At 35.2% G+C, this 23,566-nt stretch overlaps 1 protein-coding gene across 1 annotated transcript in view; it reads left to right on the forward strand.

Annotated features, from left to right (window-relative positions):
• The window catches only part of LOC109061517 (ras-related protein Rab-26), a 74,163-nt gene that overhangs the window by 19,452 nt on the left and 31,145 nt on the right, over positions 1 to 23,566 (forward strand). The window contains exons 3-4 of the mRNA XM_042734922.1: positions 10,059 to 10,100; positions 18,649 to 18,715. Coding sequence (XP_042590856.1) covers positions 10,059 to 10,100; positions 18,649 to 18,715 — 109 coding nt within the window. The remainder of the gene's footprint in view (positions 1 to 10,058; positions 10,101 to 18,648; positions 18,716 to 23,566) is intronic.

The following is a 23,566-nucleotide window of genomic DNA, read 5'->3' on the forward strand; positions in this document are numbered from 1 at the left end:
AAGATCTGTAAAGTTGCAAAGACTAAAGTCTCAAATCCAAAGAGATATTCTTTATAAAATTTTATACTCGTCCACACCCCCCTGAAACGGCTCGTTCTAACACGCCCCCATATATCTATGTCAGTATGTGGGAAGATTTGCATAACACCGCCCAGATGTTCACGCAAAGAAAGAAGGCGTACCTTTTATTCTCGTTGTAGTTTAGTATTGTTGTTGCCACCGCCGCCATGTCGTATAGACACTGTGTGTTTCACTGTGAAAGCGAAACTACTTTGTTTGGCCTTCCAAAAGAGGACGATGTCCACTTCGTCATGCCTGGAGCTGATCAGTGCTGGTCGCTGAGGAAATACATCAACTTTGCTTTCACCGTGGATGAAGCAGAGTCCAGCCCAGGGTCATCACATGTGGTTGCCGCAAACCCAATGGACGCTCCTTCGTAGAATCCGCCGACCGCGCCATACTCAAGGCCGCCCGCCTCGGCTCACTCAAGGCCGCGGTGTGTGACGCTGTTTCATTGAGAAAGTGAAACGACTTTGTTTTTTCCTTCCAAAAGAAGACACGATTAGAAATCATGTTTATATCACGTTTATAATGGGTTTAATGTTTATGTCTCGTCGCTCCGGCCGGACAGGGTATCATAGTATGTTAAGGGGCATAACATTTCCGTCCCTCGCTTGAGGGATTCGGCCAATCACAATGCACCGGATAGCTGGCCAATCAGAGGACACCTCGCTTTTCAGACCAATGAGCTTTCTAGAAATCGATGTGTTTCAGAAGGTGGGGCATAGAGGAGAAACTATAATGTACAGTATGTGGAAAATAATGTGTTTTTTTAACCTTAAACCACATTAACACTTTTCTTTACACCAAATACACAAAATAATGTTCTTTTTAGCAGCATCATATGACCCCTTTAACTTTGACAGTACTAGGTTGTACACAAGAGACATTCACTCATGAGTTTCAGTCTGACATGTTTATCCACCTCTGTAATTGATAAGATATAATCAGTCCTGATTATTGACTGTTTTGAAACAATCCGATAGTGCAGATAATTGCTTTTATTGGCCGATACATTGGTGCATTCCTAATTTTCCTTCGAATTGTTGAGTGCATTGATTCCTTACAGATTACTACTGCAGAAGTGTGAGAGATTCACACAGAAGACTCTACCTCTGTTTCAGTCAAGGACTCGCATTCATTGTCAGGGTCTCTCGATTTACCTTAACACAGAGAAAGATGACAGATTAGTGAGCCTGCAGCTGCTTTCAAACAGCTCTGATAACATCTCTAGCGATTCAGACAGATTGGTGATTTGGAGATGGAAAGTCAGAATAAAATATCCTTTGCTGCAAAATAAGCCCACCAATTTAATGCTGACTGGTTAGTTCAGTATAAGTGTTTGTATGCTGATGGAAGTAGGTCAGATTGTCATTAACATGCATGTGTTTATCTGTGTTTTTTGGCTTGTTGTACAACATTTTTCTGACTGGACTCAATAAAAATCAAACAGAGTTCACACAGTTTAGCAGAATAAACTGACTGCAGATTGTTTAATCATGCTAGCATCCTGTTAAAACATGCTATCGTGTTAAATAATGCTAGCAACATGTTAAAACATGCAAACAATGCTGTATATCATGCTAGCAACATGCTAAAATTTGTTGCAACTTTAAAACAACACATACCGATGGAAGTCGACGTTAAATTGTGTTTATGTGTGTTTTTAAGATTGTTGTAGCCTACTTTCAGATTTTATGTTTTCTCTTGGATCTCTTAATGAAACACAAACAAACATAGTATATTTCACACCCAGCTTAGCAGAATAAACTGACTGCAAACTCTTTAATCATGCTAGCAACATGTTAAAACATGCTAACAACGTGCTAAATCATGCAAAAACATGCCAGCAACATGCTATAATGTTAGCAACATGTTAAAACATAGGTCGAATTATCATGCATTTGTTTGTCTGTGTCTTGTGGCTTTCATATTGAACGCTGTATGATAAAAAAAGTTAATTTCACACTTAACTTAGCAGAATAAACAGACTGTATCATGCTAGCAACATGTTAAAACATGCTAACAATGTGCCAAATCATGCTCGCAAAATGCTAAAATCTTTTAGCAACATGTTAAAACATGCTAGCAACATACTAATTCAAGCTAGCTACATGTTAAAACATGCTAATGTGTTGAATCATGCTGGCAACATGATAAATAATGCTAGCAACATGTTATAACGTTATCATGTTAAATCATGCTAGCAACATGCTTAATAATGCTAGCAAACAACTAATAATGGCTAAAGGCTAACAATGCTAAACCATGCTTGCAAAATGCTGAAATGTGTTAACAACGTTATAACATGACAGCAACGGCTAAATCAAGTTAGCAACAACTAAACATGTTAAAACAAGCTATCATTTTAAATCATTCTAGCAACATGTTAAGTAATGTAACATGTTAAAACATGCCAACAATATGTGTAATCTTGATAATAACATGCTAAAATGTGACAGCAACATGTTAAACATGGGAGGATTGTCATTTAACATGCACATGTTTATTATCTGTGTTGTCTGGCTTGTTGTATGAAATCTTTCAAACTGGAGTCTATATGATAAAACACCAAGGAACAGAGAATGTTTCACACTCAGCTATAGCAGAATAAGCTGACTGCAAATTCTTTAATTCATGTCAATCCATTAACTCACAAATGCCATGAGAGTTAATTATTGGCGCGTGTTTGTAACTCGCTCTTCCTGTTTCATAGACAGGGACGAATACAGTGAATATTTGCCTTGATACACACACACACACACACACACACACATATATATATATATATTTAATTATTATTTAAGGGAAATGGTTAATTACTCAAAGGTGCGACTTACCCCACGACCAACTCTAATGAGTTAATTTTCTGTCCGTTAACGAGAAATGCTTCCAGTGTTGTTGAGGCTAATGAGAAAGTGTAATCAATGCATGCTTCACTTCAGTGCTCTGCCTTCTGGAAAATCTAGTATTATAGATTGGGCTGAATATACGTTTAAAAAGACAGTGTCCTATTTTAGGATTTCATATTTTGCAAGAATTATTCTCATATTTTAGGATTTCATATTTTGCAAGAATTATTCTCATTTGCAAGTATTACCCCCCCCCACACACACAAACATACACACAAAAAAATTAATTTATTATGTTTATTTAATGTATATTTTTATTTTATTTGTTTAGTTTGTTTTAATTAATAATTTTTAATTGATTTGTATTTAAAATATTTTAATACTTTAGACTGTTATAATTATCCAGTAATTTTACACTGAAAAGTGTGTAGAACAGTTATTAACAGTTTTATCTGAGTGTGATTGAAATTTATATTTTATAAATGTATGACATACAAAATTATTAACATATTATTATTTTTATACACTACATATTTATATACATATTTTATAAAAATGCATGTAATTATTATAGCTAATTGGGGTTAAAAATATGAAGAAAAAATACTAGAAACCTTTTTCATTTAAAATATTTTTTAAAATATGAAATTTTTTACAATGTAGTTTTTTTTTTTAATGAATGTTAAGTTTACAAATAATACTTAGAAATTATATAGCTGTAATGCCACTTCAAAACAACTATAAATTCACAATAAAATAGCTAATTAATTCAAAATATCACTGGTACATTTGTAATTTTCAACGCATCGATATGATATCCTTATTATTGAGCCCTGCTTATGCTTTAAGAGCGATGTGGATGTAAATGCACAGACTAGCAGTGAGCCTCATGCTTGTTTATCGGCAAAGTGTCAGGCGCGTCATTTCATCAATCATTCAAGGTCTGCTGAAAAGGTCAATTACACTATTTTGTGCACGATTAAGCAAACGGCACAGCAACAGATACGTTCAGAGGTTCACAATGTATCCTTAATACATTCAGCGGCTAAATGAATTCTTATTTTAATTGCACGTAAAGCAGGAAACCAGGAAATATGTGGTGGATGCGTTCACTCAGCTCTTCTGGAGTTTTTTGCAGACGAGTGCGGATGAATATTCATGAGCAGTTGCTTTGTCAGGTTTTGAGAGTTTGAGTGACAGCTGGCCCTGCCCAGCAGCTTTTGCATCTTTTTGCATTTGCTGGTGATGAATATTAATAAGCACCTGTCAGCGTCCGAACGCAGCAGGTCGTTAGGGCTGATTATGAGAGTTTACCACACACACCTGTCAGCCAAACAACTTGACCGCACTATTATTATTATTTTTTTTTGTGCTGGCAGTAATTTACTTTTGTTCATTAACACAAAAAACATACGTTTTAATTACTATTTTAAGTTTGTATGTATATTCCTAATTTAAATGCAACAATTCCAAACTATTATTTTTAATGTATTGTGTTTATTTTTAATACTTTTTTTATTAATAGTTTTTTTTATTTGTTTGTTTGTGTGTGTGTAAATAAATTACTTTAAAAATATGTTTAATGAAAAAGATATTCAACTAAATTAGATATATTTGAAAAAGAATGTCATATTATAATTTACATATTATTATAAATTATTATACATTTTAAATTATTATTGACCCCATATGACATTTATCAGTATTTTACATGATTTAAAAAAAGAATAATAATTCATTATATGCCTGGAAATCACAAAGTTAAACTTCCCTGATATTTTCAGTAAAATGTATGAATTAATACTTTTTAATAAGAATATTTTTCAATCAGCTTTAATCAGAGTGTCTTTAATAAATAGTGACATTGTATGTATTTATGTAGTTATAAAATTTTGTAGATATATATATATTTTTAAATATCTGATATATATATATATATAATCTAAGAATCTAAAAATATTATTAGCATCTTAATTGTACTAAAATATTGCTGTTGGAATTACAGACAAATAATTTAGTGAAACATCTGAAGATCTTTTTTTTTTTTATGGAAATGTATATATTATACCTACTGTATATAAAAGCTGTGTGTAAGATTGTCCCTCTAGCTGTGTTTGTCTGCGTCAGTGAGTCTGTGTCAATCAGGCATCTGTTCATCTTCTCAGGCTGAGCTTTGAAGCATCTTGGGTGAAGCTCAGATCACAGACCCGTCCTCTCGTTTAGACTCTGCCAAACGAATGGTACTCAACAGATGACCAGGAGATGCCGAAGACTTAAGAAAAACTGTAACAAAGCGCTTAACCCATTAATGCTCACAGAGTCAAATAAAAGATTGACGAGTCACACAGTGTATTTATTTTTCATGCACAGATGATGCAAATAGATTAAAATAAATAAATAAATAAACACACTAAAAAAGAAGACTGATGACTGGAATAATAGCCTCTGAAAATTCTGATTTGCCATTACAGAAAAAAAAAGTACAATTTATTCAAATAGAAAACATTTGAACTGGAAAAGTATTTCACAGTATTGAATAATTTTAATAAAATAATTGTAAAAATATTTTATCAAATAAATGCAGCCTTGGTAAATATATGAGACTTTAAAAACCTAACTAAAGATTAAAAAATCTTACTGAACCCATACATTATTTTGAGTGATTCAAATGAACTGAGCTAATTTTCTTACCAATAAACTTTAACTGTTTTAAACCCGAGACACTATTAAAATGAATACCATTAAAATGCGATCACACGCTTATGAGTCTCAAAACTAGTGTAATGACATGCTCTTATGGAAATTTAATCGGCAAATGAAAAGCACATTACATGCATCGCGATATTCATGATGTTGCTTAAATATGTATTACCAGCAAATTGTTGTGAATATTAAATATTTACATTCCAGCCCTAATAGTTTCCCCAAAACAGATGGAAAAAGAATGAGAGTGATAGGGCTTCAGCAAATTTACTTGTCTTCGAGTTTAAATAAACTAAAGGCAGGACTAATAATGAGACACAGGAAAAACCTGAAAGAAGAAAGGCCAAAAATGCTGAAAAACTGCTGTGATTGTTGCATGAGAGAAGAGAAGCTTTCAGAGTTTGAGACTCATTACCACTTCATTCAAAGAGGAGCTTTAAACCTGCTCAAGAGAGACAGAGAGACGTAAGACAGGGTTATTATAGGCAACTAAACCATAAAACAGTTTTATTACTACTTAAATGTTAATTATAATGGAATAAAATATTAAAAACATTATTTTAAAATATATTAAACTTATTTTATTTCAACTAATTGGCATGGACATTTATTTTTTCATTTTCATTTAGTTTAATTTAAATAAATAAATCTAAAAACTATAGAAATATTTAAAATAATTTTTTTTATAATTTTTATATAATTTTAATAAAAATGCCAAAAGCACAACAGAATAAATAAACCTGAAATAAAATCAAAATAAAAACAGAAAATATCAAATAGAAACTAATTTAAAATATTTGTAATTATAATAGTATATTAACAATACTAAAATAGAACTGCTGCAATAAAAAAAAAAAAAAAAAAACTTTCAGCTAGTTGGCAAGGTAATATTTTTTAATTTCAGTTAACTTATACTAAAATTACTACAATTGAAAAATAAAATAAAAAATAATACTTGTAAAGACGTCTAAAAAAATACTTTGATCACAATCAATAACTTAAACTAAAATTAAAATGAAAACTAATTCAAAATGTAAATAAAAACTGTAATAGTATCTGAGTGAGACTCATATTACACTGCTGCACACAAGAGTCAAATTATGAGAAAAGAATCCTTGCACAGACCTTACTGTATAAGATACAGTGAAATATGTGCGTATGAGGGCTAGTGTTTCTGAAATCTATGACAGGCTGAAGCGGAGCTGCATAAGTTGTGTATATGTGTGTGTCTGCCGCTGGGAAGCCCAGGTGTCTGATGGTAATTAAATCAGGAGAGTGTTGAGCTGCTCTCTGTCTCCTGCAGCTGTAATGTCAGAGTGACGTGTGATGCTCATCCTCAGCGTCTCATCTGTGCTCCAGCAGGAAAGTCAGCATCATCCTGGACATTGTGCACACAAAATATCAGAAGAAAAGTCCTGGCAACATATGCTTTTCCATTACTTGAACTCAAAATAATTTCAGAATTTTTTAAGTTATACAAGATTTAACCCAGTTTCATAGAAGACTTTAATATAATTATGTTGAAATGGCTTTGCTGTATAAACATTTTTCACAAACATTTGCTAAGAAACTGATCTAAACATAAAATAGAAAAATTGAAATGGTATTTTATTGTAAAACATAATCCAATAATCTTTGCTACTTCAAAAAGAAAAAAAGAAAAAAAAGAATGTATGTATATATATATATATATATATATATATATATATATATATATATATATATATATAATATATATATATATATATATATATATATATATATATATATATATATATATGAATGTATGTATAGTGCACAACCAGTTTAATTCACTTAAACATTTGCAAAAAGTGAAAAAGTTTTTTTATTTGTAAAACATACTCTAAACAAAAACAAAACATACAACAAAAAGTTATGTGAGATTCAGCACTATTTTTAAAGTCTGTTTCATATAATTAAAATTAATTGAAAAAAAATGAGTTGAAATGACTAAAAAAAGGTTGTAGAAACAATTACAAAGAATTTTGAACAACTGAAATAATATTTTGTTGTAAAATATAGTAATCTTTGTTTTGCTTGCAACTTTTAAAAACAGTGTACAACCATATGATAAGAATTAAAAAAATGATAAAAGTCTTGGCTACGTATCTTATTACGTTACCTCAAAATAATTTAAACATGTTTAACTTTGTTTTTAAGTGAACTTTAATATAGGAGTTGAAATTACGGCCAATTTAAATATACATAAAAATGTAAAGCTGTAGCTGAACTGAAGTTTTTGAGTTTTTTTGACTGGGATATTTTCTGCAGTGTAAGGTCACTTGGCATTACTGATTATATAAAGCTTTTAATCCATGAGTGAATCACTGAAGTTTTTGAGTTTTTTTGACTGGGATACCCTTAACAGAATCATTATCATTATATGTGGGGCATTTAAATATATTATCAAGACCTTCTTCATTTAATGGATTTTATCACCTTTCGAAAGATGAACATTATTGTGCTGCGGATAATGGACTATTGAATATAATTCAGTGAGATTAATCATTTATATGGGGGTTAGTTTGATGTATACTTGAACCTGAGCTGCGTTTCTCTTTGCTTACCATTTTTTTTCTAAATAAATGATATATATTCATTATTTAGTTTTATCATTTATTTAGACAAAATTATACGCAAAATAGCATTATTTTAGTATTACTGTGATAGTATTGTTTTTTATGTTTTTAATAAAATTTTTATATTTTTTTATTTCATGTTAATTTTAGTTAATGTTTTAGGAATGACCTTGTGCTTTTTCATTTTAATTATTTATTTTTATTTCGCTATATTTAAGTTATTTTAGTACAGCAAGTTAAACTAAATGAAAATGAGAAATGTTGCCTTGGAAAATATCTGAAATAAAATAAGTCTTTTTTTTTTAATATTTTATTTAATTTTATTTCAGTTAAGATTTATTTGATTTAAAAGTAACAAAAATATTATTATAGTTTTAGTTTTAGTTAACTATACTATAATAACCCTGAGGAAAAATACTATATATTCATTAAAACTAATTTAGACAAAATAGTATATATGTACTTTATTAAGACAAAATTGTAGGCTAATGTAATTTTATTGGTTTTGGAAATAACATAAAAACATATTGTTTTGTCTTAATAAATGATGTAAATCATACTTTTAGATGCATTTTTTTTATACTGTTACTACAGTTTTGCGTAGTGCCTCCTCTCTTAACCACGTTAAATCACTTGTAATGTGTGGCGTATTGCTTCTCACATCTGTCATGTTGTGCTGGTTTGTTCCTGAATTAAACTTTCTCCGTGTGTGATGCAAGTTTCTGCTGCTCGGTGTGACAGCAGGTTTATTATGATGCATCACCAGCAACTACCGTCATATTCTGATGCAATGACAGCTGTAGTGACCCGAGTCCTGACGGCCCGCTGCTTCAGCAGAGAAAGACCAAAACACAGCTTTTTTAGGAAAGTGTCACACCTTGCAATTGAGTGTGTGCTCAGCACTGAGAGTGCGGCGGTTTAATGTCAAGATATGCCTGAAGATGACAGCGCAGTTGTTAGCTATTGTTTTTAATGGTTTTAGCACTACTCAAGCAGAAAAACCTGTCGTGCTCTACAGCTACAACAGAGGAAGAAACAGTACATACAAAAGGGAAATAAAACAGACCTGACTTTATTAGCCTTGATCTAAATGAGTCAGTAAACTGCTGACAGCAAACAACTCTTCGTGTGTTTAAACATGCTGCTGTTCTTTTTCTCACTCATCATTAGGTGTGACAGTAATGGTTTAATGAGAGCATGTAGTATTCACACTCATTAGGATGTGCATCCGCTTAGATTAAGATCAGCTCCCAGAAGGCCTATAAACAGACCTTTACTCAATTAAAGCTTGCCAGGAGGAAATTATGCCCATCATGGTGGCATTTTTCCACAGGTTTTGTTGCTAGAAAGATCCATAGGTTTCTGTTAGTGCTCTTTAACGATGCAACAACTCATGGATAAACTAATCGTTAAAATAAATGCCACCGAATTTCATGATCGATCAGTTGAGACTTTTGCAGTGTGCACGCATGGGAAAATCTGTCAGAGAATGTAAAGTAAACAGTAAAAATATTCATTTATTTTTAAATGAACACTCATATATACTGCTCAGTGCTCACAGAAGTAAAGACCTATTTTTGGACTTTCATATTGAAGCCGAACAGAGCTGTGTAACATGGCAGTAGCATCTCTGGAGATTTAATAAAAGTTCAAAGTCGGAAGCGCCACACTCTCTGCTGACATCTCACCTTCAAAGCGTGATGGATCTGCGGTGCTTTCCAGGAAAGTAGGACTGCTTGTGCTCAGTGACCCAAAGTTAAACGGTAATGAGACATCAGCAGGGAGCTGTTCAAATCCATGACTTGCAAGACTGATCTTTCTTTTCTCTTATCTTTCATTGCAGAATAAGGTGCTGAACATTGATGGTGTGAGAGTTAAACTACAGGTGAGCATCATTTTCTGCATGCAACTTTTTAATGATAGCTTAAAGGAATAGTTCACCTAAAAATGAACATCTGCCAAAAAAGTCATCACCTTCAGGCCATGCAAGATGTAGATGAGTTTATTTCTTCATCAGATTTGGAGAAATGTAGCATTGCATCACTAATGGATGCTCAGCAGTGAATGGGTGCCGTCAGAATGAGAGTCCAAACAGCTGATAAAAAAACATCACAATAATCCACAAGTAATCCACAGCACTCCAGTCAATCTTTAGAAGCCAAAAGCTGCATGTTTGTAAGAAACAAATCCATCATTAAGACGTTTTTAACTAAAATACAAGTCCATAATCCATAATAACGCTCATGTACCATTTTAACTTTTTGTAAAGTACTATGAATATTACGAATGAAATCAGTTACTAATGCTCATACTTTTAATATAACATGCTTTTAAATTTGATATCATCTGTGTATCATCTCAATAAACTCTTGAGTAATTAGATGATTTAATTACCTAATTTCAAAGCAACTCCAATTATCTGTGCTGTTTTAAATACTAAGGTGATACATTTGGATGTTCCCATGTTGCTTCGCTCCCTCTGGCTAATATTGACTACGTAAACAATGAACGCACATCTCCAGTATCAGCTCTAATGAGAGTTTAACGAGGCTGTCATTAATCTTTAACGCTCCATTAGCCACATGCCTCGCACTTAGTGAATGGAAACACACAGATTCGACTGCGTGTTTGATTTAACCAGACAGACAGCTTCATAACCCACTCACCTGCACACATAATCATAGAATAGTATTACAGTAGATAGTTTTTAAGGTCGTCACTGTAATTATTGTGGACCGTTGAACAGGGTGAGCGGTTGATAGGTGAATTAATGTTGATAGGGATTATTAAAGAACGCTGTGTCAGGTCAAATGTGCAAACATCTCAAAGTGAAACTAATCTTCCCACATGCTTACGTTGTGAATCCGTGTTTTCACACATCAGGATTGGGCTTCATTACTGAGGCTGTGCATGTATCTCATTTTTAAAGTATTAGTTCACCCCAAAATACTTTAATTTAATTTATGTAAAAAAAAAAGCTGAGAAAAGAGATTCTGTTTGAATCAGATGTAAAACAGTTTGTTCTTTTTCTTTGGTGGCTCTGTTTGTTTTAGAAATTGCTCTTATTGTGTGCAACGTGCTTGAGTTTGAGACACAAAAGCATGTTTATCTTTCTCAAAATGTTTAAAACATAAACTTTGGAATATAGTATCTTAGTTTAATGTCTTGACAAGTTTGGATTTCTGAGACGCAGAAGCTTAGAGCTGGCATCCGATTTAAAAAATCAATTACTCATTTTTATTCATAAGTTCACACTTCATATTGGCTTCAGAGACTCACCATTGTGTTGTTATTTTTAATTATTTAAAATGCAAAAAATTTACATTTAAATTTATGCATTTGTCAGACAGTTTTATTGGAAGTGATTTACATTGCATTCAAGGCATTAATCATAAATCAGTTTTTTGGATTTTTCAAACCCATGACCTTTGGGTTGCTAGTGTTGTACTATTAAAAATATAGATTCCAAAAGAGGGTTTTCACAGTCATGCCATTAATGAGGTATTTTTAGTGAACTATTATTAATGAACTATTATGTGCTCACCCTCGGGCCATCCAAGATGTAGATGGGTTTGTTTCTTCATCAGATTTGGAGAAATGTATTCCATCACTTGCTCAGCAATGGATCCTTTGCAGTGAATGGGTGCCGTCAGAATGAGAGTTAATTGTTAATGCTTTAGAAGTCAAAAGCTGTGTTTGCAAGAAACAAATCCATCAAGACTTTAACTAAAATAGGAGTCCATAATCCATAATCCATTAATATTTCCATTTACAGTATTCATTTGGCAGATGCTTTTATCTAAAGATGATCATAAGAAATTTTATGAAATGGTAAAAGCTAGGACAGGAAGGGATAGAAAAGTAAAGTGAATAGAAAAAGTAAAAGCATAGAATTTATTTTTATTTATTTTATGAAGGGTAGTTAGATGCTCAGATGAGTTTTCAATTGTTTACATTTACATTTAATTATTTAGCAGATGCTTTTATCCAAAGCAACTTACAAATGAGGAGAATGATGGGAGATATAAGAAGTAAGAGAGAGCAACAGTATGCAAGTGCTGTGACAAGTCTCAGTTAGTCTAGCACAGTACACATAGCTAGGTTTTTTGAATAGAATAGAATAGAATAGAATAGAATAGAATAGAATAGAATAAAATAGGTAAGTGCTAGTATTAGTTCGTCAGGTGCTGGCGAAAAAGATGTGTCTAGACGGTTTTTGAAAATGGCCAAAGATTCAGCAGTTCTAATTGAGATCTGGAGGTCATTCCATCAGCCGACACCGTCCAGGAAAAGGTCCGTGATAGTGATTTTGTGCTTCTTTGGGATGGCACCACAAGGCGTTGTTCACTTGCAGAACGCAAGCTTCTGGAGGGCACATAAGTTTGAACTAGTGAGTTTAGGTATATTGGTGCAGCACCAGTTGTTGTCTTGTATGCAAACATCAGTACCTTGAATTTAATGCGAGCATCTACTGGTAGTCAGTGTAAACTGATGAAAAGAGGTGTAACGTGGTTTTTTTTGGCACGTTAAAGACCACTCTCACTGCTGCTTTCTGGATGAGTTGCCTAGGCTTTATAGTACATGTGGGAATTAAGGCTCACCAAGAGAGCTTTACAATAGTCCGGTCTGGAGAGAACAAGAGCTTGGACAAGGAGTTGTGCAACTTGCTCTGATAGGAAGGGTCTAATCTTGCAAGCACTTATGCTAAGTGCTTGGTTGGCTGAGACGACAAGCAGTTCTGTCTTAGCAAGGTTGAGTTGAAGGTAATGGTCCTTCATTCAGCTAGAAATGTCTCTCAGACAGGCTGCAATGCAAACCGCTACTGTCGGATCATCTGGTTGGAATGAGAAGTAGAGTTGAGTGTCATCAGCATAGCAGTGATAAGAAAAGCCATGCTTCTGAATGACAGATCCTAATGATGACATGTAGTTAGAGAAGAGAAGAGGTCCAAGCACTGAGCCTTGAGGAACCCCAGTAGCAAGAAGTTGTGATTAAGAAACCTCTACCCTCCAAGACCCTTCCTTAAAGACCTACCTGAAAGGTAAGACATGAACCATTGGAGTGCGGTTCCTGAGATCTTTATGATGGTGGGCAGGAGGATCTGGTGGTTAACTGTGTCAAAAGCAGCAGATAGATCTAGCAAGATGTGTACAGAGGATTTGAAAGCTGCTCTTGCCAGTCTCAGGGCTGAGTGGCCGCTTTTGAAGCCAAACCAGTTGTTATCCAGGAGGTTGTTCTGTGGAAGGAACATAGAGAATTGGTTGAAGACAACTCACTCAAGTGTCTTTGCAGTGAACGGAAGAAGGGATGCCGGTCTGTAGTTTTCTAAAAGTGCTGGATTTAGAAAGGGTTTCTTAAGCAGTGGGCTTACATGAGCCTGCTTAAATGCTGTGGGAAATGTACTAGAGTGAAGAGAGGTGTTGATTATGTGAGTAAGCGCAGGTATGACTGAAGAAGAAATGGCCTGAAGTATGTAAGTGGGGATAGGATCAAGTGGACAGGTACTAGGATGATTGGAAATGGATAAGTTTGGAAACGTCCAGCTCAGAGAGTGGAAAGAAGGAGGAGAGAGAGTGTATATTTGTCGTTATGATTTTTTCATCGGTTTGTGGTGTGGAGAATTGGTCATTGATGTTTCTTGTTTTATTTATGAAGAATATTGCAAAGTCATCAGCTGTAAGAGTTGATGAAGGAGGAGGGGGAGGAGGACAGAGAAGAGAAGAGAAAGTTTTTTAAAGTGTGCAAGAATCAGAACAGTTGTTAATTTTGCATTGGTAGTATGTCGTTTTAGCAGTGGAGACATTTGCAGAGAAGGAAGAGAGGAGTGACTGATACACACTAAGGTCAGTCAAGTTTTTTAATTTGCACCATTTCCTCTCTGTAGCCCTGAGTCTAGATCGATGTTCACAGAGAACATCGGACAGCCAGGGGGCAGAGGGGGTAGTACGTGCTGGTCTGGATGAAAGGGGGCAAAAGCAAGATGTTAGAGTGGAGCAGAGAGTGTCAGTAGTACTGTTTGTGTCCAATGCTGAAAACTGAGAGGGTGAAGGAAGTGAGGATGAAACCATAGAGCAGGGGTCAGCAAGTAAGTTTGGCATCGGACCAAAAAAAAAATTGCTACTAGATGGCAGGCCAGAACATAGTCAAAGGATAATTTCATTAATTTATTTAATAATTTATTGATGAAATATGCAACTGGAATTGCCTGTGACAGACTGTTACAGTGTCCTTTGTAACTGGTAGTGAGCTGTTACTCTGTGTTAAATCCTGTAGTCATTAACAAAAAGCCATATTTGTTGTGAGTGGAGTGGAGTGGAGCGTCAACAATTTCCCCTCCGCTCCAGCTCCGCTCGGGGTTCACCATTTCCCGCTCCCGCTCCAGTCCTCGCTCACTGATATCAGAAACACCGCTCCGCCTTTGCTCCATGTCCTAAAGTATTTCAGTATGTTTGAAATAGTTCAGTTCTGTTCATAACGCATATTAAAAAATAAAATAAAATAAAAGGAGAGTTTCACTAGTGTGAAAACTTGTTCCTATGACAAGCTAATAACTTGGCTGTCAGCAATAATAATTGCTGCTTTTTGTGGTGCAAATTTTGTTTGAGATGAAAACAACAGTAAATTTTTGTCAGTTATTTTACCTACGGATCAATGCTTTTCTTACAGATTTCTGCTCATTCGAAACCGAATACAGATGAAGTAGTGATGTATTACATTTGTTTGAATGCATTATTGAGAGAGCAACTGCGTGTGAATAAGTGTTGAAATACTTGTTTGAATCAGGCTTTCAGCTGAAACTATATATATCTAGAAGTAACAAACAAATTCCTTGAGAACTATAACTTCCCGCTCATGTCCATTGCCGTGATCATAGCCTTTGAGTGATCCTTCTCTATCAAGCTAGCTAAATATGTTTAACGTGTGAATTCTTGCTAAGTATGCAGTTATATTATGGGCTGTTGACATGAATTGTACTTGTGGCAGAGCAGTGGTGGAGTGCTCTTAGAGTGAGTGAAAACAAGATGCTCCGACTTTTAAAAAATGCTCCTCGCTCCAGTCAAAATCACACCACTCCACTCTCCGCTCACATACTCTGATTGTGATTGTGAGTAACTGTTGCTGTCATGACGGATATGTTTCAGAACCAGCCGCTAACAAAATAATCTGGCTGTGGGCCGCCTGTTCCCGACCACTGCCGTAGAGGATAGGCGAGAGGGAGAGAGTGAACGTAGGTTACTCCAAAAGGTGACCTGCAGAGGAGTGTGTGCTATGTCAGGAGTTAGTGTGAGGTTAGAAGTAATAAAGAAGTGGTCTGAGGTGTGTAATGGAGCAACTAAAGTGTTGTCAGGGGAGCAATAGCGTGTGTAGATGAGGTTCAGTTGGTTACCTGACTTGTGAGTAGCCGTAGTAGACACTCGTTTGAGATCAAATGATGCGAGCAGAGTGTTGAAGTCAGCAGCCTGGGGTTTTTCTAGGTAGATGTTGAAGTCACAGAGCAGTACCAGAGGAGTACCATCCTCAGAAAAGTTTGATAGTAACACATCCATCTCCTCCAAGAAGTTACCCAGTTGGACCCAGGGGGACGATAAACAACCACAAAGTGGATTTTAACAGGGTGGGTAATAGTAATTGCATGTGATTCAAACGAACTGTTGCCTGTAATAGAATAGTAGAAGATCAAATTTCCATTCATTTGAGATAATTAGACCAGTACCTTCACCCCTCCCAATCGTGTGAGGGGTGTGGAAAAAAGTTAAATTAGTGGAGAGGGTTGCAGGAGTGTCAGTGTCCTCGGGTTTGATCCAAGTCTCAGTTGGGGCCATGAGGTTGAGACCGGAATGAGTAGCAATAGAAGAAATAAATTCTGCTTTGTTTACAGCAGGCTGGCAGTTCCAGAGACCAAATGGAATTGAGAGTAAAGTAGTAAAGGATATAGGGACAGGCCGTAGATTATTAGGATTGGCCTGCCTCCAACGCACATAGTGAGTACAATTGTCTAAACAAGTATATGAGAACAAGCTGGACAAAAAGTAAAGAAAGGGGAGAAAAGCAATACTCAAGTGCCTTGTCGTTGTCCTTGCTCGATGGAGACTTGCAGGTTAAGTCGATGGTCTTTACACCCGTCGGTCTTCACTCGAGGATGCTTCACACGAGGGCTGCCGCGGTGAACTAACCAATTTTATACTCGCCTGATTACTCGTTATTGAAGTCATCTGGCCATGCCTTACTACTTAGCAAACCGAAACTGGAAAGTCAAGGAATATGCACAAGAACAAATGCGAAAACACAGTATAAAATATTTTTTCCTAGCAACGACAACCGCACTAAAATCTAATGAGAGCAGAAAACAAAACACTTACAAACTGCTGTCCTCTTCTTTTGCTCGACTGCTTCTTCTAACAAGTTTATTAAAGATTTTGAGGGATTTGGCTGTCCGGATGGAGTTAGGTAATTCCACCAACAGGATACAGTGAAAGAAAACATCCTTGAGAGTGATTTTGTGCCTCTCTGCAATAGGACCACAGAGTCGATACTCGTTTACTAACTGCAGGCTTCTGGAGGGGATGTCGATGCATAGGAGAGAGTGTAGGTAGGGGGTGCGCAGCCTATGGCAGTTCTGTAGGCAAGCACCAGTGACTTGAACTTGATGGGAGCCGTGACTGGATGCCAGTGCAGAGAAATGAGAAGCAGTGTGACATGGTCCCTCTTGGGCACATTAAAAACAAGATGTGCTGCTGCATTCTGAATCATTTGTTGAGGTCTGATTGCACATGTTGGAAGTCCAGCCAGAAAAGCATTGCTATAGCCCAGCCTAGAAATGACAAAGGCCTGGTCAAGAAGCTGTTTTTGCAACATGATCTTCAAAGGTCAGCTGATCATCAAGGATCATCCCAAGATTCCTGGCTGAACTCAGTGTTGATAATCCCAGTTGGATGGTAAACTGGTGCTGTAAAGATGAGAAGCTCTGTCTTTGCCAGGTCGAGCTGCAGGTGTTCTTCTTTCATCCTTGCTGAGACGTCCGTCAGGCAGTCTGAGATCCGAGCAGGTAATGTCATCTGAATTGAAATAAAGGTAGAGCTGTGTATTATCAGCATATAGCAGTGGTAGGAGAAACCATGTTCCTGAATGATGCATCCCAATGATTTAGTGTATATAGAGAAGAGAAGGGGTCCAAGAACTGATCCCTGAGGAATCCCAGTGACCAGTTGATGTGATTTGGATACCTCTCCTCCTCAAGCTACCCTGAAGGACCTGTGAGGTAAGACTCAAACCAGTGGAGTGCTGTTCCAGTGAAGCCCATCGATTAGAGGGTGAACAGAAGGATTTGATGATTAACATTGTTGAATGTGACAGATAGATCTAGCAGAATGAGAACTGAAGATTGGCTCTTGCACTCCATGGCACTTCAGTGACTGACAGCAAGGCGGTTTCGTTTCAATGGCCATTTTTAAAATCCTCCTCAGTAATAATGCTTCCTATGGAGATAAAGTTGTCTGGTCTAAATCAGGTGAGAAATCTGCACAGATCAAGCACCATTTACAAGCCAAAACAGCTTTAGGCAATTATGTGTGTGAATTTTGATGTGAGAGACAACAGGAGATGGACTTTTTCACTGGAGGAAGCATTGTTATAGATTATGGAATCATGTTTTAGCCGGAAGCAATGGTTTGAAGTTAATCTTAATGATGGATTTGTTTATTACAAACACATAGTTTTTGGCTTCTCAAGACGTTAATTGATAGACTGGAGTGGTGTGGACTACTGTGAAGTTTTTATCAGCTGTTTGAACTCTCATTCTGACATTTCTACATTTCTCCAAATCTGATGAAAAAACAAACTCACCTACATCTGGGATAGCCTGAGAGTCAGCACATTTTCAGCAAATGTTAATTTTCAGATAATCCATTCCTTTAAAAATTAAAATTAATGTACTGTATGTGCATATTATAAATCACAGAGTAATGAATCTGTTTGTCAGACAAAACTATTGCATGTTTTCAAATGACTTGGAGACATTTTTGATGCTTTTTTAATGCCTATTTGTATGTGTGTGTGTGTGTGTGTGTGTGTGTGTGTGTGCACATTATCTCCCAGTCTTTGTTAAAGTCAGGTTGTTCTGCTCATCAGCATTCATGTCTTCTCGCTCAGTTTCATCTGTGTGAACATGACCCTGGCCGACAGGTCTCTGCATGTGTGTGACAGGTGCTCTTATCAGGACGTGGATGGTGTAATAGGTCTCGACCTCACCCATAAATCCACATTCTTGTCCTCCACCTCACGCCATTACCACATCGGCTAATTAAAGCTTGTGCTCCTCTGCTTCACTTCAAGTGCTTTTATAGTGAAGAGTGAAACCCGATTTTATAGTGTGTGTGTGTGTGATGAATATATGAATGAAGCAGGTAATGTTTGTGTCTCCTCTTGCTCTGTAGATCTGGGATACGGCAGGACAGGAGCGATTCAGGAGCGTGACGCATGCCTACTACCGAGACGCTCACGGTGGGTTGCATTGTACTGCAAAAATCATTTTCTTTATCAAAAAAGTTACATAAATAGAGCAAAAAAGTGAGGTTGAAGAAAAAAAAGTAAAAAAAAAAGTAAAAAACAACAAAAATTAATTGCCTTGCAAATGGAGCAAGAAAAATCTAGAGTTACTTGAATTTTTTTTTTTTTTTTTTTGTTACAGTTACAATCAGATTCTGAGTAGGAATTGCAATGTTATAATTATAGCAATGCTATAATTGATAGTCTCTGATATTGGAAATGGTTTGCCAGTGTTTTTCGCTAAAACGTATTTGATGCTTTTATTAATAGAATTCTAAAAAAGGCACATCCAAGCCATTTGTCACTCTATTTTGATCTATTTCTCCTTCACTTTATCACTCTCTTCCAGACTTTCATGCACATTGATGTATATATCAGATTTGTTAATATTTTTCATTAGACATTATGTGGCAACCTAACACAGCAGATTATTGTACAATTAAAATCACCATGAACCATGAACTGCACAGGCCTAACAAAAACTGACATGTTTATAACTGAATAGGAATGAATATGAAAATATATATTTTGTAAATGCACAAACAGCTGCAGAAAGTGATTTACTCATATACTCAATTTTTGTGTGTGTGTGTATTTGTGTTTGTTTTTACACGGTAATATTTGAATATGAATAAGACAATAGACATTTTGAGTGTGATTTACCTGTGAACACAGAAAAGTGCTTTTTCCCTCTGAATTAAGTTGATTTTTCTGACCTTGGCAGATGTTTTGACTTGTTTTAATCTTAAACTCACATCATTTTTGGATTTATTTATTTTTCAGAAAACAAGACTTAGTAAGTAAAGTAATTTTGATCCTCAATTAAATGTATCTAGAATGTTTAGATATTTTTACTTGGGGAAAAAACAAAACAAGACAAAAATACTTTTGTTTGTTTGTGAGGATGAGGGCATGTCACGCATCTGTCTCATTTGGATGCTTCTGGAAGATGTCACATGAATTTGTGCTAAATATTTTCTGATTGCACCATTTGATGTTAACAACAAAAGAAATGGGAAACGTTTTTCTAATACCTATTTATTGTTCCATCCTAACTGCACATGATTATATGGTTAGCAGCATTTCATTAATTGCATTCAGCATTGTTTGTCTGCTTTCAGAGCAGACCTCGCAACCCACCAGTTGAGATTCACTCATGTGACTACCAAATTTCTCTCACATTTCCCATGTCATAAACATGATCTCCTGCCAAAACAACAACAGCGTAATCCAAAGGAAGAAACAATGCTTTTATTTTAAGGCTTCTTGAAATTGTTATTTTTATTGGCACCAGCTCTACAAAGCCATCATAGTACTAAACTCGTAATAGCGATTGCATTTCAGATCATTTAAGATGCTGCGAAGATCACTTTATACTGAAGCTTTTGTGAAGCCAACAGAAAACATGATGCAAAATGGTGTTTATGTGCAAATTTTGTAGTAAATCACACTGAAGACATGTTTGGACATGTGCTATTAACTAAAACTAAAACTGAAACCAAAACTAAAAATATATAAATAAATAAATAAATTAAATAAATGTTGAAATAGGCCTATATATTTTTATTTATTAAAAAGTAATGTTTTAAATGTAACGTTTTGAACACTGAAAGATGATTTAAATGATATTATGAAACTAAAGCCATTTAATTTTTTTTTGGAATGATTTTTCAAGTATATTTTTGTTTTTGTTTTTATTTTTTTTTTTATTGATGTTTGAAGTTTAATTTTAATATTTTATTTTTGTTATCCATTTTAATTTTATTTAAAGTTGTAGCAATTCTTTTTGTCATTTTTATTAGCTTTTTATCTCTCCCTCTCTCTCTCTCTCTCTCTCTCTTTCTCTATATTAAGTTCAGTTTAGCTTGAATTTTTCAAGATATCTGATATATTGTACCAAACATACACTTTAGGAGAGATGCACCACTGAATTTAAATTATGTAAGCTGGCTTTTGTGCTCCATTTCAGCCTACATGGAACAGAAAGAGCCACTTAGAGCTGCAGTGAAATGCAATTGGTTTGAAGTACCGACCATCTAAAGCAAAACCAAATGACAGATCGTCATAACAAAATCCGCGTTCATGTATGCTTTTGAGTAGCTGTTCCCGCAGTAGCTTTTGAGTTTCAAGACTGTTTTAGTGCATTGTTAATTTTTTAGTTTTTAAAGCATTACTAAAGCTTTCTGAGAGCATGTGCGACCCACCCACACCAGCCCACACTCTTACAATTCAAACAAGACCGATTGGATCAAAAAGAGCAGCTATTATGACTCTTTTAAATGAGGTTCTGATGCGCATACACACACTCAACATACTTTCGCCGCACCTTTCCAGCAGGGAGTGATTGACGTTTAATTGATGCAGAGCGATGCGATAATGCACGCTTTTTGCGGCCAACCGTTTCCCCCTCATGAACCTGTCACATGCAAATGGTCCTAACCTCACGCGCCATGCGCATACAGCTCCTCAAATCAAAACCCAGAGAGTCACCTTAGCCATCAGGGCTGGTGGAGCTGCTGCTGTCCTGCATGTGTGGAGCTTTATTAGGGTGCATGTGAGTCTGAGCAGATCTACTGGACTCCTGACGCCCACAGCCTGCCTCTCCCATCTGTGCCGTGCGTGTGAGCCATCAGCTCACCGAGAGACATGGCACTGCACCACAGACCACAGCAAATATGAAAACTGGGAGATGGATGCGTTTGAATGTTGCTCAGATGATTCATATTTCAGCCCAGTGCTCTTCATGTGTTTTTAGCATCAGAAATGCTTAGTACCACAATGTCTTCAGAGATGCAACTGCGGCATTATAAAGATTTTTTCAGCGTGTACTATTGTATTCTTTGAAAGTACCATAGCATATGAATATGCAAATTCATTCAGTTCCATTATATATACATGTATACTGTATATATATATCTGTATATATATCTGTATATATATATATATATATATATATATTAGTGCTGGGTAACGATTAATCGCGAATAAATCGCATCGAAAAGAAAAGTTTTTGTTTATATAATATATGTGTGTGTGCTATGTAAAGACACACATATAAATATATATATATTTTGAAAATATTTACATGTATATATTTATATTCATATAATTTATATTATATAAATATATTTAATATATAAACGTAACATATTCATATATACATAATAAATACAGTACACAAATATATATCATGTACACAAAAACTTTTATTTTGGATGCGATTAATCGCAAATAATCATTGCTCAGCAAAGACCTGTGGTAAAGATTTTGGATTTTTGGTCATTTTTATTCATTTTGGTGGAATGTTTTTCCAACCCTGGTCTGAAACCACCATTATTTTTGTTCATGGAAAAAAACAAAACAAATATTTATGTATGCATGTAAGCATTGAAAGATGCCTTTAATTCAGAAACATTTATTAATTGTTAAACTGTTATATAATCATTTAATATATAATAAATCATTTTAATTTAATACAAACTATTATATAAATCATTATGTACAATATTAGCTCGAACATTTTTTTAATTATTATTTTCTTAAATTAATATTTTCCTAAATGAATTTACTGCTTTCATTGTGCTATCTTTGTCTCTTGTTTATTTTTCTTTCTTGTCTATTAAAAAACAAACAAACAAGCAAACAAACAAAAAACTCCCAATAAAATCCTCATCAGATTTATGGTAGTGAGAATTGCGTGGGTTGACCTAAAAATCAGGCTTTGTTTTCATGATTTAAAATGTAGCTTGATTTTAGGGTGAAATGTGACCTGAGCAGGTTTCCAGATTTAGAAGGAAAGTGAACAGTTTGAAACATTTGACAGATGTCAGTCATACACTGCAAATGAGAAATGATGTTTCGCACAGCTCTCTTTTATCAGCGTATTCATCATCTACTGCTCATCAGATAAAACAAACACAACGTGAAGGGAAAAGGACACAGACGCTCTTCAGAGGAGCTTTCAAAGCCATTCAGATGAAATCAATGATGTATGAGCTTTAGTGTGTGAGCTGTCTGTATTGATTGAACGCTCTGCCTTATTTACCTAATTTGATTTTCAGCCACTTTATAACCAAATGCAAAGGTAATGTGAATGATGAGATGTCTTTCAGAATTGAAGGTGCAGTGGTTTGTGGATAGTTTGGTTGAGTGTCTCTCTCTCTCTCTCTCTCTTGCTCTCTCTAACTCCATTTCTCTCTCATCTACTTTCTCTCTCCCACCTTTCTGGGTCAGTAATAAATGATAGTATTTTTGGGCAGGGTTTTGAGAGCAAGATAATAATGGGCTTCAGAAATGGTTTTGACATGATTATTGTTAATTGCAGTCATTATTGAAGTGCCACTCACATCTGTCAGTCTAACTGGGCTCTGAAAAGGCACTTTGTGATGAGTCTTTGTTCCTTTGCTCCAGTTTGATTGGTTATTCGGGCCAATATGCATTCAAAGCAACATTTTAGATCTTTTGTTCCAGCTTTTGCATATGCATATGGGGAATAGAAGACGTCACATCTTATATGGAGACATGAAGAGGTTGAGATTTCTGATTTCTGCCTACTTAATTAGTGACGTAGCAGATGACAAAACATTCAAGCTTCTTAAGAACCAAAATAATGGCTGTTTCAAAATCTAGTTTGAGACAACATATTGTAGACATGCTTGAGTCATTGAATTGTTACTTTTAGATATTTTCACTACCGTGTCATTTTCATCTCAAGTTATGTGTATCTGTGATGGAAATGACATCTTTGGAATAAAATGGTAAACTCATTTGTCTTGCTAAAATGTTAATTTCGTAAGAATTTATGGC

Source organism: Cyprinus carpio, chromosome B12, assembly GCF_018340385.1.
Source record: "Cyprinus carpio isolate SPL01 chromosome B12, ASM1834038v1, whole genome shotgun sequence".
Lineage (NCBI taxonomy): Eukaryota > Metazoa > Chordata > Actinopteri > Cypriniformes > Cyprinidae > Cyprinus > Cyprinus carpio.